Consider the following 17662-nt stretch of genomic DNA (forward strand, 5'->3'; position numbering starts at 1 on the left):
ACGATTGGACTGTACCAAGTGCAAAGCAAGTATTAAGATCAGCAAGAAACAGATAGAAGATACAAGAATGATACTACTACTCGAGTCAGAATCCATACTATAGGCAGAATCCAATCAACTCCAATCGTAAGGCCGAGTGAGATACGTTGGGTGCCTGCAGAAATCAGCTGCAAAATGCAAACCCGGAGATAACTTATAAAATTCGCCGAGCGGAAATTGGTTTTAAAATAACAAGCGAATTACAATTCAATAGTTATTCGTCAAAGTAATTTAAGCTCAATCAAGAAGGGATCGTCCGGACGGAATCCTGCGCGTTGATTTTCATTGGATACTTGTTTATGGGCTGACCCCACAGTAACAATCCTTTTGTGGCATCGCCTGACTTCCATCGTGAATCTGATTGGCTATCTGCATTGTCATCGGGCTTTATCTCTGCAGAATTAGACTCCCGCTTTTAATCTATTTCTCTACGACACTAAACCCTCATGGATGATGGCTTGTTGGTTGCTGGGCCCGATTCGGTTTCTACTATCTTACAGAGTAGTAGTCTAACTTCTTCCCCCTCGCGCCTCGTCCGTCATGATTCAGTTCAGCTTGAGATCTCCACTGCCCGTGCAGACATAAACTGCCAATGTGATGTGAGAAAAAGGTTACATCCGATTTCGGCCAAGACACGCCGGCTCACGCCTCGATTGATCTAGTCTACTTTGTACTTGGTCTGGTTGTGAGCCAGCTAGCCAGCAGCATTCTACTACTAGATACTTAGTTACCTAGTATTAATCCTCTTCTTCTTATCACCCCCCCCCTGCTGGCCAATTGATGACTTTCCCCGCACACCTTTCCCCTCTCAATTTTAACTAACACAACCTAAGTAAATACTATACTCTTTCCAGTCTTCCACTCCAACCCGCGGCCCCCTCCCCCCTAATTGCTTATCATTCGCCCACAAGGCTTGGACGAAGCTTGTTGTGCCTGCGCCGGTGCCTCTTCCCTTCCATCTCCCCATCCATCTTCGGGCGACGCCATCCGCGCACTAATCATGTACTCCAATCCACCAAACCTGCCCAAAGCGCCAGCCAGCCAACTTCCTCAAGCCTTGCCCGTGAGATAAGGCCGTGTACTTACTAGTTGCCGCTGCTCCCGGCGCTGGGCCAAGCCGTCGGACTTCCGTCCCCTCCCTCCTTCTCTTCCCCCCCATCCCCTCTCCACTGGTGGAATGATGCCCGGTTGTCCTCAGTTACCCCCCCTGGATCGGGTGGCTGCCGTACTATTCCATGTTCGTCCGCGCTACTAGGTGAAATCTTCCCATTCGGAGTGTCCGTGGCTAATTCACTGGTTTGCTGCCTAGCTGACTGCACCCATACGGCAAGGTTCTGACGGAGGAGGACCTTACTAGAAACAGGATCCAACAATGAGGGGAAAACGGCGGATATGGCTTGCCGGGAAGGGTTTTTGCGGCCTGGACGAAGGAAGGAAGATGCTCACTAATGCAAAAACAATCTTGGCTTGCAAGCTTTGCGCTCCAACCAGAATAGCACAACACATGTGCTGGACGGATAGTAGGATGCTCCACTCCTACTCGACCTTTTGCGGTCCGCCATCTTTTTTTTTCCCCGTATCGTTGGGCGGGGGCGTCTTTCTGCAGCTATGGCTGCTGGTGCTGGCGCTCCGACGGTGAACGATTCTGCATCCCCGGTTTTAGTCGACTTTAGTTGGCGGACCTGGAGATTAAACTCCGTCGGACGAGGAGGAGCAGTGGTGTCATCGTCGGCGGATTGCATGCTATCGGAAGAGCATGAATGAGGGAAAAATACCAGCTTCATCTTGCAGAGATGCTCGAGCATAAATAGAGGTCTGAGTTCCTCTGTTCTGTTGACTTTTCTTCTTCATCCAGCATCGCAAGTCTCTCAAGCATCGCCTGGTTCGTCCTTCTCACTCTCCCACCACCAGCCTCGTCAAATAAATACCTCTTCATCTTTCTGAAGAAACAAACCCTCCAAACGTCAAAATGAAGTTCTCTGCTATCCTTACCGGCTCTCTCTTCGCCACTGCCGCTCTGGCTGCTCCTCTCACGGAGAAGCGCCGTGCTCGCCAGGCGGCCCGCGCTGCTGCCAAGCGCCACAGCAACCCTCCCTACATCCCCGGTTCCGACAAGGAGGTCCTCAAGCTGACCAACACCACCAACGTTGAGTACAGCTCCAACTGGGCTGGTGCTGTCCTGATCGGCTCCGACTACACCAAGGTCACTGGCGAGTTCACCGTGCCCAGTGTCTCTGCTGGCTCTAGCTCCAGCGGTGGCTATGGCGACTACGGCTACTACAAGAACAAGAGACAGTCCGAGGAGTACTGCGCCTCCGCCTGGGTCGGTATCGACGGTGACACCTGCGAGACCGCTATCCTCCAGACTGGTGTCGACTTCTGCTACGAGGGTGGTGAGACCTCCTATGAGGCCTGGTACGAGTGGTACCCCGACTACGCCTACAACTTTGACAGCCTCACCATCTCCGAGGGTGACAGCATCAAGGTCACCGTCGAGGCCACCAGCAAGAGCAGCGGTAGCGCCACCGTTGAGAACCTGACCACTGGCCAGTCCGTCACCCACACCTTCAGCGGTAACGTTGAGGGCGACCTTTGCGAGACCAACGCCGAGTGGATCGTTGAGGACTTCGAGTCCGGTGACTCCCTTGTTGCTTTCGCTGACTTCGGAACCGTTACCTTCACCAATGCTGAGGCCACCAGCGGCGGCTCCACTGTCGGTCCCTCTGGCGCCACCATCATGGACATCGAGCAGGATAGCACCGTTCTCACCGAGTCCTCCGTCTCTGGTGACTCCGTCACTGTCACCTACGTCTAAATGCATCTTCATGCATGAGATATTGGTTCGCTTCACTGTCTTTCTTAGACAAAAACCCGGGGATGAAGGAAAAAATGAGTGATGAGCTATCCGGATTGATCTGATCTTGTTGAGTTGTTGATTCTGCTTCTATTGATGCTTTTGAGTGACTGTACCTACTTTATGTAGAAGAAATGAATGAGCGCGCTCGATGCTGAAAATATTTCTACTTGATGTAGTAGATTGTAGAAGATCTTCCACAGTCGTGCTGTCGATCTGAAGATCCGAAGATCACTAGTGCGATCTCGCAGCTCGGCTGTATAAGTGCTTTTGTTCTGTCGATCATCACTTTGTCAAAGTTTTCAAGATGATATCATCGCTTGATAAAATAGATTCCCGAAACTCGTTATCTTTATGTGCAGCGGTATTCGACTGGATAGTAGAGATCGTTGGGTCGCAGAAGTCATCGTGGAAGGCCCTCGACATGAACCCCAGGATTGGTGGTATAAAGTTAACGGAGGAAGGAACAGCTAAGACGACATACTCTATATCTTTTTTAATTAGAATCTGCAGTTAGCCAGAGCACTAAAAAGAGAAATACTGAATAATTCGGCCTACCTCGTCTCGAAATGCTCCCTGGAGTCACAGTGTGGTGAGCTTGGTCCGACAGGAATCAAGAACAGCTAATGCCCGGGTATATACCAGCCCCATGAAAGTTTGATCCAGATATAGGGACACGTATTCATTTCGAAATCAGAATGTTCAAGGGCAACATAATGGTCGTAGCTCGGTTGTGGTGATGGATGTAGGCCATCAGAAGTCTCAAGCTTGGGGAAGGCATGACGTTGATAAGGTACACGTGATCCGTATAGGCTGCAGGTAGCGCCGACCTTGTTTTGTGGCATTAATAATTGAAGAGAGGGCTCGCGCTGTGTATGATACTAGCTGATGAAATACCTTACTACCTTTATGATTATCGGTGTTTCTTCGTCCGGCACGAAGATGCTTTGAAGAATCAGCGTTGGACCTTGCAATATGTCACCCCTGACGACTGGAACCTATGTAGCATGCGGCCTGTAGAAAGCGAATAGCTTTTTTCTCACATAGGGATGGGAGTAATAATATTAGTATCAAAACATTTCACCAGACGTGGCCAGTTCTTGCAAATGCAGCGCGACCATTGCTTTCTTACCGACACAAGCGAGCTAGTGCCATTAAGCTATATTAGCAATGAAGCCAATGCAGGGGCCATGGGGTCCGTTCCCACTATCCCCAAGCTGTCAGGTACAGGATCTAGGCTGGGATAAGGCAGAGATCCATCCCACCTGACGCCATACTTCCCTTCAGGCTCGATTGTAACTATGCCGGATTGGGAATGTGCACAAAATGTGATTATGCTGACATAAGTGACTAGTGCTTGGAAGCTCCAGCCAATCAAGATAAGAAAATGTCGCCTTCCTGATTTGGTAGTGTGCTTTTCTCGGATAGCCCCCAAAACGGCCTCATGTACACCTGAAATCAGGCTCAAAACACTGAAAAAAATAACGTGGGGGGACACCACGTGGAGCCCAAATGACTCTCTATTTCTGTACTCGATCCTTTAGGGGACCCTACCCAAAGAAACCACAACGAAGTCCTGCTTATAATCTTGAATACTTTGTGTTTCTGCGCTTTGATTGAACCTAAACACCTTGACATCTTGAGATAGGACGTTTTATATATACATAATGGCTTCGGATCTGCTTGCCAGCTTGGCTAGGGGGTGGGGCCGAGACATTTACTGTAGCTAGGTATCACCTGAGAGCCTTCCCTGGCGAGCATATGGTCAACTGATCCGCTTACTTCTTCCCACAGCGGGTACTTTCGTGGCTGAGGCTACTAAATCCAAATAGAGTCGTTCTGGTTCTCTGTGCTCCAGTTCTGTACATTCTCAGTACTGGTGAGATCTCAACTCTTTATCGACTGGATCAAGGTTGTGAGAACATCTCTACCTGTAAACATAGAGAGAATTGATGAAGCTCTTCGGAGGTGATAGTAGTAAATGTCTCGACACTGAATGTGGGTACTTCCCGCAGCTACGTAACGAGAACCGCTCTTTTCCCTCCATTTAGTATTCAAGATAATTACCCCGCCCTCATCTCTCTCTCCGCCCTCTTCTACACTTTAATCCAAAACCTCATCTTCTGTACCCTCTGAAATAGTACCTCCATCAAATCATAACAACCATGTCCAGCTCCGGTAAAGACTATAGCTACAAGGGCTCCGGCACCAACAGCCAGGTAAGTGCCATCGCCCACCACCTTTAGTAACCCTCATCATCTCAACGACTCCTAAACAACCCAATTCAAATCAAAAGGGAAACCACTGGTGCTCCCGCGACTATGGATCCGGCAGCTCTAACTCGAACTCTTACCATTATTCGAACAGGTCAGTCCTTCTATCCTATCCCATTTCATCTGAAGATCATATCCTTCTATTAGTATAACAAGCCCAACACCATCTAATAAAATCACTCTCAGTGACGGATCCTACTACTACTCTAACCCCAATGGAAGCACCTATTACAACGATGGAAACGGTGGCTCGACTTATACCCCTCCTAGCGGAAAGAAATGAGAGTGGGTCTTATTCATTATAAGATTCGAGGACAAGCGGTTCAATTGTTGTAGTTACCTAGTAGTAGTTGTAGCCTACAATAATATCTCCTATAACTGTATCACTTATTATTGTTGGGACCCAGTTCCTATATGACAATGATAATATAGCGACGGAGTATCTTTACACCGCAGAATTGTGACCTGACGTTTGCTAGTTCTTCTAGAATGCCTGTACTCCGATTAAGTGCTGATCCTTCGGAGATCTAAGACAAGTATCTACCTAACTAATTTAGTGGGGTACTGTTTGGCTTGAAGATCTAAACATAGATCGTAGGTCCTTTTGCGTCAATTGAAACGGTCAAGAGTCGTGCGTACCTGCATACTACCTACTAAACAGTAGAAGAGCTTGTTTTATAACATTATGCTAACAGCGCCTACTGAACGCTAATTTATCTAGTAATTTGAGCCTAATTGTGTGGTAGTAGGTTATAGACTGGTCAGAGTATAACTAAGGCTAACAGTTAATGTCTTAGCACAATATGCGTAGTGCGGCAACCAGAGAAGCTTCTAAGCCAACCTTCCTTAAGCCATTATTTAAGCCGCTGTAATACAAATCAAACTACATCATCTTGAAAAGCAACACCACTATCCTCTATATGGTGTATGCTGAATATTTCTAACAAAAAAACAACATTGATTGGTTTGCAACTGGATCTGCGCTCAGACACACCAATCTCGGCCGGCAGAATCGCATCGAATCCCGATGGGGATTACGGAGTAATTAGCGTGGTCTTTTCCCGGTCGGCCATTCTCTTTCTTTGAACATTAATGCGACCACCGACATTAATTGCCCCTCCACACCCTGATCATCATTTAGCCATTACTATTCCCGTTTTCCTTGGAAGAAAATTTCATCTTAGTTTGAAGAACCTAAGAATTTTCCAGAACATAAAACAGGAAACCAAAAAGGAAAAAAATTGAAATAGGTAATTTACTCTTGAGCATGTCTCACAGACTCTTTATCCTTGTCTACCGAGGCGATCCTCTCGATTACAGCGAATACCGACACACCGCTCTATACGTGCAATTTGCATCGCAAACCCGCACTATCCTACATATTCTCGGCACTCAAGGGCTGTACAGATATGTGGAATATCCTGGGGCGGATCCGATGGAGCTGGGAGATTTGGTGCGTGCGGTGCCGGTGACGGACTTGTCGGTCTCCGTTGAGGAGGAGGCTATTCGGGAGACGGTGGCACGAACGCCGGTGCGCAATGGTTACTTGGATTTGGAGTGGAACTGCCAGCACTGGGTGGGGGATGCCTTGGCCAGATTGGTGGACAAAAGTTGGGTGACCGAGGCCGAGCGGGCGGATGCAATCGATAAGATGACCGATGCTTGCCTGGAGGCCCGCGATGACCAATTGCTGGCCGCTCAGTGATGGATGGCGCGCAATGTATGGCGTATATTTCCCACTCGCTCCATTCCTATAAGATTATTGATTAACTTTCTCTAGGGTTTCACGAGTGGTCACACCTTGGTGGCTGGGAGAGAGAGAGAAAAAGAGAGAGCGAGATCGTGGGGGACGATCAGTTATGGAGGACTGCGTTGGCTGGCTGCTTTGTGGGGTAGCACCGGACTACGGCGTCACTTGATCTATTTTTTGCCTACCAGCAGCAAGCTCCATAGTTTATCGGTACTTGCGAGAGAGCGTATAAACAACAGCATCCGCAGCACCCCTTCCATGGTGGCTTTGTCGCGTGCAGTTCCTAGTGCTTATTGCCCCGGCCGCACTTCCGACAGCCACGCGTGATCCCCAAATGAGGCCTACCGAATAACTAAGGTTGAAGTGGTTACACCCGACCGAACCGCTTGAGGGTCCACCTGCCTGAAGATGGCGGGCTTTTTATGCTGGGTTATGTACGTACATCTCGGAGAGCGTACGGCTTCGCGCAGATGACGCCTTTTGCTCTCTGGCGGAGTGACTAGTGGTTGGTATTGTTAGGGACGATCCGAGATACTGCACCTTGTAACCAGGTCATCCTGGCCCTTGAGAGGCAGGACAGAAAACGAAAAACGAAAGAAAGTGAACCAAGAAAGCAACACACAAAACATTCATCGCCCTGGGTGATGTCATTGGAAACTTCGCGGTGGCCATTAACGGCTCATGGTGCTGGACCGTTATATTATTGTCGTTCAACTGTACATTAGTTGCGGTGAACATATGAAACATTAACTCTGACACGTGAGAGATGAGCTGCGCAAGTAGCGTGCCTCACCTTGGCTAGATTCTTCCTGCAAGCATCTATACCTAAATGCATGCCAGTAAGAACCCCGCACAACAGGGATCCTGCCGCCGAGGCTGTTACTTCACTCCACCCGAGGAGGCCCTGTTTGCCAATGATCCAGGCATTCTAGTGCTGAAATGCACACTTCATGGTCGGCGTTAACCCTCCGTGGTAGCCGTCTGAGCTGCGGCATGCCATCATCTGATCCACACTCAATCGCTGCTTAAAAGAGGTCTTATCATCGCTTGTCAGCCCAGGTTCCTCATCTCCTCCCCATCTTCACACGAAATCGTAACTCACCATGGATTTCACCAAAATCGATCATCCGGTTGTAACGATTGTTGCTTCCATTCTCTTTCTCTGGTGGGTCACAACCTACGTGCAACGGAAATGGACGCAACATCGTATCATAAAAGCAAACAACTGCCAGCCGCCACCATCTTACCCTCAGAAGGACCCTTTCTTCGGACTTGATATTGTTTTCGAGCAGCTCAAATATGCCAGGAAGCATAAGCTTCTCGAGAAGGCCACTGAGAGATTCAAGCTGTATGGAAACACTTTTGCACAACGACGACTCACCCCTTTTATTATAACATGTGAGCCGGAGAATATCAAGACAATCTTGTCCCTCCGGTTCAAGGATTATGGCTTGGCAGGCCGCATCGATGCAGCAGGTCCACTGTTGGGCCATGGCATCTTCACAACCGACGGCGAGCACTGGGCGCAGTCGCGTGCCATGGTCCGTCCAAATTTCGCCAAAGAGCAAGTCGCCCACTTGGAGATTTTTGAGGAACTCGTGAATGAACTGGTCCCTCTGATTCCAACGGATGGAAGAACGGTCGATATACAGGAGTTATTTTTTGAACTTACGATCGACTCTGCAACGGAATTCCTCTTCGGGCACAGCGTGCACAGCCTTAAGAAGCGGCGGGCGGGGACCCGCGACAGTACAGAACAAGACTTTGCCAGCGCTTTCAATTATGCACAACAGGCTATTGCAACGAACCTACGCCTTGGTAGGCTAAAATATCTCCGGCGCGACCGCAAAACAGAAGAGTGCAACCGTATCTGCCATAGATTGGTGGAGCAATTTGTCGACAGCGCACTGAGAGTGCGAGAGCAGTCCAGCGAGCAGAAGACGTTCGCTGTAGATCACAGTCACGACGCAAAGGAGAAGCAAAAATATCTCTTCCTGCATGGTTTGGCCCGGCAGACGGGGGACCGAAGGCGCATCCGCGACGAGCTAATGAATATCCTCCTGGCCGGGCGGGATACCACGGCATCTCTATTGAGCAACTTGTTCTTCATGCTAGCAAAGAACCCTCGCATCTGGAACAGATTGCGCGAAGAAGTTGCCTTTCTAGAAGGTCGTGCGCCGTCGTACGAGCAACTGCGTAATATGACATATCTGAAATATTGCCTGAATGAATGTAAGTAATCACGACCCGCAGAATCGCCTGGAAGCGAGCTCTCCGTCTTCATGAAACATGGCTTACTTGGCACTGTAGCTCTTCGCCTCCACCCTGTTGTTCCAGCCAACCTGCGCTTTGCCAATACGGATACAGTACTTCCACGCGGTGGAGGGCCAGACGGCAAGTCGCCTGTTTTCGTGCCAAAAGGCTGCACCGTTGCCTATCATGTCTATGCTCTTCACCGTCGAGAGGAATTTTTCGGCCCGGATGCCAACGAGTTCCGGCCTGAGCGTTGGGCTGAGATTCGTCCAGGGTGGGAGTACCTGCCATTCAATGGGGGACCACGAATCTGTGTTGGTCAACAGTATGCACTGACGGAGGCAGGGTATGTCACGGTTCGGCTAGCCCAGAAGTTTTCTGTACTTGAAAGCAGGGATCCAGGGCCGTGGATGGAGGGCTACGCACTGACACTCTGTTCGAGTAATGGGACGAAGGTAGCATTAAGGTGATTCAGGCCTGTTTCTGTCTGGTTGTGTAAAGAAGATAATGAACTAGAAGCGTGTTGCGTACATAATATCTCTTCCAGTATATGAATGGTGGATTCGAGGATCCACGGGGTTGTGGTAGTGCTGCCTGTATTACAAGTAGATTAAATCGGATGCCAGTTAGCCACGAAAATCAGCCCGGGTACCTGACTTGGACGGACGGAAGGCAATTTCCTATCAGGGAGAACTATGTAGCCTGAATGTGTCTGACATGCGCCGCAGCCCAGAAGAGCTGGGCATTTTGTTTGGCGGAACACAAGATTCATGAGCGTCGACATGATTAGCTATTATTAGTAGGTGACGAAGAACGGAGACAAAGAAAAACTCAAGCCAAGGAAAACATGCAACTGGGGCCTGCTGCCTTATAACAACTGGGGGTGACACAGCAGCATAACCTGGTTCTCATGGTCTGGAATGTGTCGGTGGTTGTAGCCCATGTACGTACTGTGGAAGGAATGACAAAGGCTGTCATAAACCTATCAAACGCTTGTTAGACCAATGCGACGTACATCAATTATTTCTGGACCACTGGGGAATAGCAAGGGGAGCTGTACGTACCCAACTCGTTTAGCCTGAATAAAGCTATGGCAACTATAGCACCGGTAAGGAGTAGGCCATGCAAAGTTAATTCACTGACAAAGAGTTCGTTTCCTTCATGGTTCTGCAGCAAGGTATCTCAAGACAAAGGGAAAAGACTAGTTCGATTGTAGGTATATGATCTATCTAGACCTCAGGATGGTGTTAGTCGTGGTGGTGGTCAGAGACCAGATAGGCAGAAATGGTGAAAAATCAGGTGATGCCTGGCTACAATGAATAAGACGTCACTTTCTTTCCGATACTTCCTTGCCGCCTCTCCCTTCGCTCCGGTTTTCTTGTACGACATCAGGCACTCAGTGAGATCTTCCATGGATATACAGCCCATGACCTTGTTGAGCCTGCAGTTATTACCCACATAACAGCATCCAGCCAAACCTTTATCAAGTGAGACATTCATTGTCCCATTTCCGGATCACCCTGGGGGTTGAAGACGGATTTGCTCTGTCGAGCAGCCCAATGTGTCTGATACATCGTTACCTTATTTGTCCGTCTGTCTAGGAAATAGAGCTTATGACGAAACAGGAAACTCGTCACTAGGCAAACCGACATGACAGGCCACGTCTAGCGTATCGATCCCGCGCTCTGTACCTGTCGTCGGGTGAAACGAGGCTGAGAATGTATCCTGTCGTATGATGGGACTGCATACGACGACAGCTGGTACCTGGAATGATGCCTGTTGGTTTGCCATGCTTTCGCACCGGCTCTGAACTCTACTAACCAATTAGTATCAGGAACCCAGCCGGGTTCCACAACATTCAGATCCAATGGCCAGCCACAGAGATGGATGGTTATTTATCAGCGTTCGTTGGTGCTGACATTTCTGGCGGTGAATTCAACCCTCACAGGTTTCCACAAGCCTTTCTTTGAGCCTTGATTTGTTTCCCCTTGAGGCTGGAATACTGATTAACAGGCGCGACGGAAGTGGCGGTGAAAAGGAGGCCTAGAAGATTCCCGTCCCACAATTTATCTGCCAATGGTGCCTTTTCCAGCATTCCATGAAGCCATGGTCGGTGGTGGATCTCAGGGTCCTGCAAGATGGACAACGGAATTGCTTCCCCGATTGGACTATTGATCGCCCTGAAGCAATTGCCAGCCATTTCTGCGCTTATGTGGTTCAATAGACGGGCTGGCGGACTCCATCCGCCGCGGTCCAGCCGATCGGAAACACGATCAATCGCGATTACCCACCGAATTAAACATGTCTGGCTTTCTCGAAAAACGCATCCACAGTGGAGTGCGCCAACGGAGCAGCTCGAAGAAGAAAGGGCGAAACTTCCATGGATCGATGTGTCGATCTGCATCTCGTTGCTTTTTCTCCTTCCTTTTCTTCTTTGTCGCCTGTCCTCCCTTCTTTCCTTTTGAGTTCCAGATTCCGCCCGGCGACCATCTCTGTCGGCCCACCCTGCTAACATCGTCGTCACTTGTCGCACAACAAGGTCCATTGCTACTAAGCCTACAATAGCCTAACCGGCTCATCGGTGCCCAATACCCGGGATCAAAACTAGTATGCCCGGAAGGCCATCCGCGTGAACGGATCGGAGAGTAAGAGGCCAATCAGACCAGAACCGTTGATCCCGACAGTCTGTCACACAAACCCTCACCCTGCGAACTACGTGTTCCGTCCCGCCCTTCGACTACGTTCCGATGTTGGTTTCTCAACTTCCCCGGCCAATCGGGAGGCGACCAGCCTGAAGTCCCAAGGACTCGTCGGTCACGACGGGCTCACTTTGGGTGGAAGGGCCTGGCGCAGCATCGTCGGACAGTAGTATTCCAGGAGAAGCTAACCTGCATATCCACCGCCTGTCCACTCTGCCACAACGGGGAGGCTTTTTCCTTCCCCCCCCATCAGCAGCGGGTCATCTCTTCATTTCTTTGAATAACAAATCTTGCCCATTCCACGGAATGCAAGGGAAATGTCGAACAAGACTGATACACAAGGGTGTGGACTCTCCGTCGACGGGCGGCCACATGGCACGGGAGGGTGAATTATCAGGTCGATAGACCCGGAATAGTGAATGGAGTTGACGTCGGGGCCACTTAGTTGTCTATAAATATGTTCGACAACCTGCTAACCGGTAGACTTAAACGAGCACTTTCTTGTGGGAGCTTATCTTGCGTTCAACTCACCCCTCTCCTCTTCGAAGTTTATTCCTGCCTTACGAACGTCTCTTCTTTCACTTGTGCTCAAGCGGACACCCTACAGCAGAAACAATACACGATGGACCGAAGTGCCACCAGCAGAAACAATGGTTCAAGTGGCCATGCCGCTAATGGCACTCATTCCGACTTACCGGATCTGGCTACCTACCAAGCACAATGGGCCAAAATTCATGATGATACTGTTCGTCAGATCAATGAAGCCTTAGGTATGTATTGTCTATGATTACTTTCTCTTTCACGTCGATTAACGCCGTCGGATTTCTAGAACAAGAGAAGAAACGCATAAATAACCGTCCAAAGCATTCCTCTTCAAGCTAGCGATCAATGATGAGCATCCGGAGAAATGGCGATTTCGGGTGTTTATCGGAACTCTGTTATTTCTGACTCTTTTGTTGGGCATCTGCTTGCTTTTTTCTTACCTTCGTGATTTCATTTCCCTTGTGATTGCATTTCCCCTTTACTTGGATCTCCCAAACTTCTGCATTTCTTCTTTATTGGCCTCGTTTTTCATTGCATTTTCTTGCTAGTGAAGCGGACTCAGCGTTGTTCCATTATATACCATTTATCAAGCCTTGAGATTTCAAAAAGTTATCAGTCTGCTTTTTACCCACCCAGACAAATGCCATATCAGCTATCTACCTTCTCCTTTCCCTTTGGACTAATTCAAAGTATCTGCCTTCCAGCAGCCCGGTAATGAATAAATTCCCTGTGATGCGCTAAATCCATAGCGTGGGGTGACACTGTCCATGCGCCATTAAGTTAGATTAATCCCTGACGTCACAGCTGCCGGTGTGCCCTTCGTTGCCTAATCATACGAAGAGCTCAGCTGGTGTTCGGCCATTGCAAGAGACTAGGATGATATGTAGGATGACGTTCTTACCTCTCCCACCCGGGGAGAAGAGAACCAACAGCACCGCCACGAAGTTCGAAGTGATAGTAGTAGCTCCTATCGCTGACGGGACGTACAAACGCCAGCACGCCACATTACTAGATCTGTCGCATTGAAACCATCCCGACCGGCAAGATACATCCTCCCCAGTAGATATATAAACAGAAACAAAAATCAATAAGCTGTCCCACCCAAGGTGAGCTCTGTTCCGTTGGGGCCAGACTCACTTTCTAGGACCCCAATTACGAGTTCTGCCACATTCCGATACTAGTAGAAATTGAAGCACTGGTGGCTCCACCGGGTGTCTCCGATCTGATGCGGCCAAAAGTACCATTTGCATTGCCGTTCGCCGCGGAGACTTCCGAAACCCTCCGTATAGTACAACAAGATGGGTCACGCCGATCTCTCCCCTTCGGATCCGATACCCCTCGAGCAAAAAAGTACCATGCCTTCTTGCCATAAAGTACCGCGACCAGTAACTGGTTTGGGACGTTGGCTGCTTCGCCCCCCCTCCCCCAATCATATTTCATGCATCATGTCCTTTTGCCTTTTTGGTTTCTACGCTCATATGACTGATGATGTAATTTGTATATGCGCGAGGGTGTCTTTTTATCTGGTGACTGCAGCCCGAATGATTTAGCCGCCGTCGTTGCACCAATATCGTGTAGGAATTCACTTTAGTCTGTTGGACGATCATTTTCGCCGAGGACTGTTGCTGACACACAGGGCAGATGCAGACCAGATTGTTGGCAAATGACTGGACAGTCTCGCCTGCGGGCTAAGCTGAGTCGCGTTCGGCGCGTGCATTTTTCCCGGCTTGGGCTGCTTGCTGGGTTTCGGGGAGATGTGGATTTTCGCGACTGTCGCGGTTGTTGATCTATTCTGTAACCAGTTGCCTAGAGTGAGTCATTTATGAAATGCACGCGTACTAATAGAGGTGTTACTCGCCTATCATAGATGGTTGCTGGGGATAGCTTCCCGGGTTTCTTTTTTCATGTGCCATCGTAATACATGCTTGACTATTGGGTCATAGAAGCCTATTGCCTTTGTGGTTCAGGTCGATGGAACAGGGACAAAGTACAGCTGTTCATGCACTCGAAGAAACAAGGGATGTGCTTTCCAACCTGTGAGAGCAGAAGTTAATACTTGGCTATGCTGTTGGAGCTAGCTGCATTGAGAAAGTCACGTTCTTGGTCTGCAACCTCGAGTTCGTCTCCGGCGATGTCACCTTTCCTTTCGACATACTTCACCTTATCCTGACGTTCCACTATCGTCATCTTCATCGGACGATGCCTGGGCGATGAACGCGATTTAATAGCAGATGTTCCTTGCCCGGTCAAATCTCTACAAATAATAATAGCAGTCTCTCTAAGGACTATGGTATATGGTGTTTGACTTGCGATAGCTTACTGTGCTGACTGCGCAACTTGATCTGTGTGTTTTCTGATCTACAAACCGGATCCTTCTATTGTCGGTATACTGCATCAGATCGCCTCTATCGTTCCGGCGATCTGGCTTATCTTTCCCGGAATTGTGTTAACCAATACGGCCGGCTGATATAGGCTGCGGTTGTTTGTTTTTGTTCATCCAGACAGCCACAAGTGACAACTACCCACTCAATCACCACTCCCCATAAGCGCCCACTGGTGCAAAGAGACACATCTGAAGGCATGGTGACCCATCCCTCACCTCCATCCTTGAAATAATTTCGATCATGCTAAATCAATTGTCCGATTATTAGATTCTATACGTTTGCCTGCCTCTGATCTTCAGTAAGACCAAGTGTGCTATACTATACCCCTGTCATTGCGCCAATAACAGGTATGATGACCCTTGATATCTTGACAAATCTAAGCATGCTCTATGCACTAACCTGGCGCCCATTTAAGAAGATTTCGGACACAACCGCCCATTATTGTTCCACGAATATGGCAAAGGATCCGTGACTTGAACTTCCCAGTCCTCCGACCCCACCGCCGTGAGAGCAAAGAACAGACCGGTCGGGTCATACTTTTGCTTCAGCTCATACAGACGCGGGTAGTTGGCACCATAGAATGCCTGCTGGAAGTTAGGCTCCAACAAATCACCCTCGTTCATATACGCGCCAGAGTCGGGAGAGATCTCCCGCAGAGCATCCATCCAATCCGTCACAAAGAGGGAAGAGTTATAGACCGTTTCCCAGCTCGAGGTGAAATTCCATATCGTTGCAACGATGACGTGAGAAAGAGTGTCACGCCATGCGGGCAAAACTGCAATGTCCGTCGGCGGCTCCACAGCCTTACCTGTGCCACTGATGTGGGTGCCCATAATAAATAAGCCCTATTACGGTTAGTCGTACGAATACGATGACCTATGAACCAGTCCACATACCTTGTCAAGGGCGTCCTTTTGGGCAAGGAAGTTCCGGTTACGAAGTTCTTGGTTCTGGAAGACATTTCGGGGCAGAAGACGCGAAGCTAACTTGTATATATCCAATCCCCCAGTGTCCAGAGGGAAATTATCCTCCTCCCAAACGTCGTAACTGAGAAAGGTCAGCTATTGCGCAATCATGATCTTGGCCGTCAGGGGAGCGTACAAATTATCCGCATGGCTGTAAACTGGAGTGAAGCTGACGTTTAGGCTATTGAGAGTATCGAACCAGGGTTTGAGAAGATTTTGCGTCTCAGGGATGCTCATGTTAGGTGCAACAAAGGAGACCATGCGGAAGTTGTAGTCAGTATCACCCGGAGAAGCTATCCCGCTCTCTGCTGACGAGGATCCCAGCAAATAGTACCCATATGTTCCAGCGTTGACAAAGTCCTCGAAGTTGTCTAGATAGGACTGATAAGCCGCCCAAAAGGCTTCAGCATTTGGAGTGTCGTTCATGGTCCAGTTGAAAGCTACGATTGTCGTGGGCAACTGGGGATACGCCTTGATAGTCATGGATGTTACCACGCCGATTGTGCTGCCCCCACCACCGAGAAGCATCCAGAAGACGTCTGAGTTCTGCTTAGAAGTGGCAGTGATAAAGCGACCGTCCGCCAAGACAACTGTATATCGATGAGTGAATGGACGCAGATAACGATGGATTGAGTCACAGGGAAAAACAACCTTCCAGAGCCAAAACCTGATCTGCCGCCATGCCATACAGGCTGCTCAATGGTGAGTGGCCGCCACCAAGTGTAAAGCCCCCAGCAACTCCAACAGAGAGACATCCGCCTCCGATGATGGTCACATTCGACTCTTTCCCAAAATCATACGCCTCCGAAACTTGAACGCCAGCGCCAAGCTTTATAGCAGGCCCAACGTAACCACCGTCAGCCGTGAATGTGGGGTAGAACGCCCTGTCCTTGAGCCGGTGCGTCCAGATTGACAGGCCTCCTTTTCCCGATGGCTTGCCGTTGAAATCATGGCCAGTGTTCTTGACTATCAAGCGAAGGTTCTGGTTTCGGGCAAAGTTCACAGCCAACTGAATCTGGGCAACCGTTGATACGTTGACGACGTACGTAGGGTAAGCGCCTTGCGTACATGTGTTGGTATAATTGTACCCTATGGGCATGCACGAGCGACCCTCATCCAAGGGTGCCATGATGGAGCTAGGATCATTATAGCTTAATGCTTCTCAGCTTGAAGTTACCTTGATACGGACGTGTGACATTGCGATACTCACTGCAGAGAGTCGTCAAGCCAATGCGATGCTATCTCAGAGCAGACTTCAGCGTTATACTCAGGCCAGTCTGGGTAGCAGGAGGCCGCCAAAGGCGCAGGCTTGAGCAAGCCGCCACCGAGCAACTGATTGAAAATACTCCAGGTCGACTCTGTTGGCCATGTCGCATCCCCTGGCATAAGCTTGCAACTATGCCTAGGGGTTTTGGTATTGTTAGTCGAGTTGGTTGCCCCAAAAGCAAATACCCTCGACAAGGTCGCGTTATGTAGGGCGGTATCAGCTCTAGCCAGTGCATCCTCAGTCAGCTGTACTGTTTCCCAGGCAAACAAGGGCGGCGCAGCAGAAGGGCTCGCTGTCACAGTTGCCGCTGCTGCACTTAGCGAAGCGTTAGCCCTTGTCGCCTGTGCAGACGCTGCGGGTGCCACCGCCGAGATGGCCAAGCCCAACGAAAAATATCCTTTCATGGTTACTGGCTGGCTCGCTTTGGCAAAAGGGAAGCACCAGGCCCGCTGCGAATGAAGAATGTTGGGCGGGTAGTGGCTACTTTAGTACTATAAGCACACCGAGGCTAGCGGTTAATGACACACCAATAGGTTCACGCGGCCGATCCTTACCTTCGCGTCCGGTTACAATGAACATTATGGATCTTGACACCAACACAATGCACTCAGCAGGCGCTTCTAATTGACCTTATG

At 49.4% G+C, this 17662-nt stretch overlaps 7 protein-coding genes across 7 annotated transcripts; 4 read left to right on the forward strand and 3 right to left on the reverse strand.

Moving 5' to 3' along the window:
- Nucleotides 1-1341: 1341 nt before the first annotated feature.
- On the reverse strand, nucleotides 1342-1988 carry ASPBRDRAFT_483409 (uncharacterized protein). The gene has a single exon (XM_067626072.1). The coding sequence runs from the start codon at nucleotides 1842-1844 to the stop codon at nucleotides 1485-1487; it is 360 nt and encodes a 119-aa protein (XP_067482590.1). The 5' UTR covers nucleotides 1845-1988; the 3' UTR covers nucleotides 1342-1484.
- Nucleotides 1989-2008: 20 nt separating this feature from the next.
- ASPBRDRAFT_119387 (A4/G1 family peptidase) lies at nucleotides 2009-2854 on the forward strand (the record flags this gene model as incomplete). Its single annotated transcript, XM_067617251.1, has 1 exon — nucleotides 2009-2854. One exon carries the CDS (start codon nucleotides 2009-2011, stop codon nucleotides 2852-2854), a length of 846 nt encoding a protein of 281 aa, XP_067482591.1.
- A 2204-nt stretch (nucleotides 2855-5058) lies between these two features.
- ASPBRDRAFT_205325 (uncharacterized protein) lies at nucleotides 5059-5561 on the forward strand (the record flags this gene model as incomplete). Its single annotated transcript, XM_067621736.1, has 3 exons — nucleotides 5059-5112; nucleotides 5190-5260; nucleotides 5353-5561. 3 exons carry the CDS (start codon nucleotides 5059-5061, stop codon nucleotides 5447-5449), a joined length of 222 nt encoding a protein of 73 aa, XP_067482592.1. The 3' UTR covers nucleotides 5450-5561.
- An 872-nt stretch (nucleotides 5562-6433) lies between these two features.
- On the forward strand, nucleotides 6434-6871 carry ASPBRDRAFT_53262 (uncharacterized protein; the record flags this gene model as incomplete). Its single annotated transcript, XM_067627033.1, has 1 exon — nucleotides 6434-6871. The coding sequence occupies one exon, from the start codon at nucleotides 6434-6436 to the stop codon at nucleotides 6869-6871; it is 438 nt and encodes a 145-aa protein (XP_067482593.1).
- A 1147-nt stretch (nucleotides 6872-8018) lies between these two features.
- Nucleotides 8019-9949, forward strand: ASPBRDRAFT_173249 (cytochrome P450; the record flags this gene model as incomplete). The annotated part of the gene is made up of 2 exons (XM_067619746.1): nucleotides 8019-9148; nucleotides 9227-9949. Coding segments are annotated over 2 exons (1543 nt in total), but the record flags the coding sequence as incomplete, so codon positions are not given.
- Nucleotides 9950-11111: 1162 nt separating this feature from the next.
- ASPBRDRAFT_28287 (uncharacterized protein) lies at nucleotides 11112-11714 on the reverse strand (the record flags this gene model as incomplete). The annotated part of the gene is made up of 1 exon (XM_067622491.1): nucleotides 11112-11714. One exon carries the CDS (start codon nucleotides 11712-11714, stop codon nucleotides 11112-11114), a length of 603 nt encoding a protein of 200 aa, XP_067482595.1.
- Nucleotides 11715-15205: 3491 nt separating this feature from the next.
- ASPBRDRAFT_53264 (FAD-dependent oxidoreductase) lies at nucleotides 15206-17431 on the reverse strand (the record flags this gene model as incomplete). The annotated part of the gene is made up of 5 exons (XM_067627034.1): nucleotides 15206-15640; nucleotides 15692-15842; nucleotides 15897-16350; nucleotides 16412-16911; nucleotides 16971-17431. 5 exons carry the CDS (start codon nucleotides 17429-17431, stop codon nucleotides 15206-15208), a joined length of 2001 nt encoding a protein of 666 aa, XP_067482596.1.
- Nucleotides 17432-17662: the final 231 nt, after the last annotated feature.

Source organism: Aspergillus brasiliensis (genome assembly GCF_001889945.1).
Source record: "Aspergillus brasiliensis CBS 101740 unplaced genomic scaffold ASPBRscaffold_3, whole genome shotgun sequence".
Classification (NCBI taxonomy): Eukaryota; Fungi; Ascomycota; class Eurotiomycetes; order Eurotiales; family Aspergillaceae; genus Aspergillus; species Aspergillus brasiliensis.

Bases quoted from the DNA above. Each gene is read 5' to 3' on its own strand.
- ASPBRDRAFT_483409 (XM_067626072.1), bottom strand. From the start codon at position 1,844: ATGCTCGAGCATCTCTGCAAGATGAAGCTGGTATTTTTCCCTCATTCA.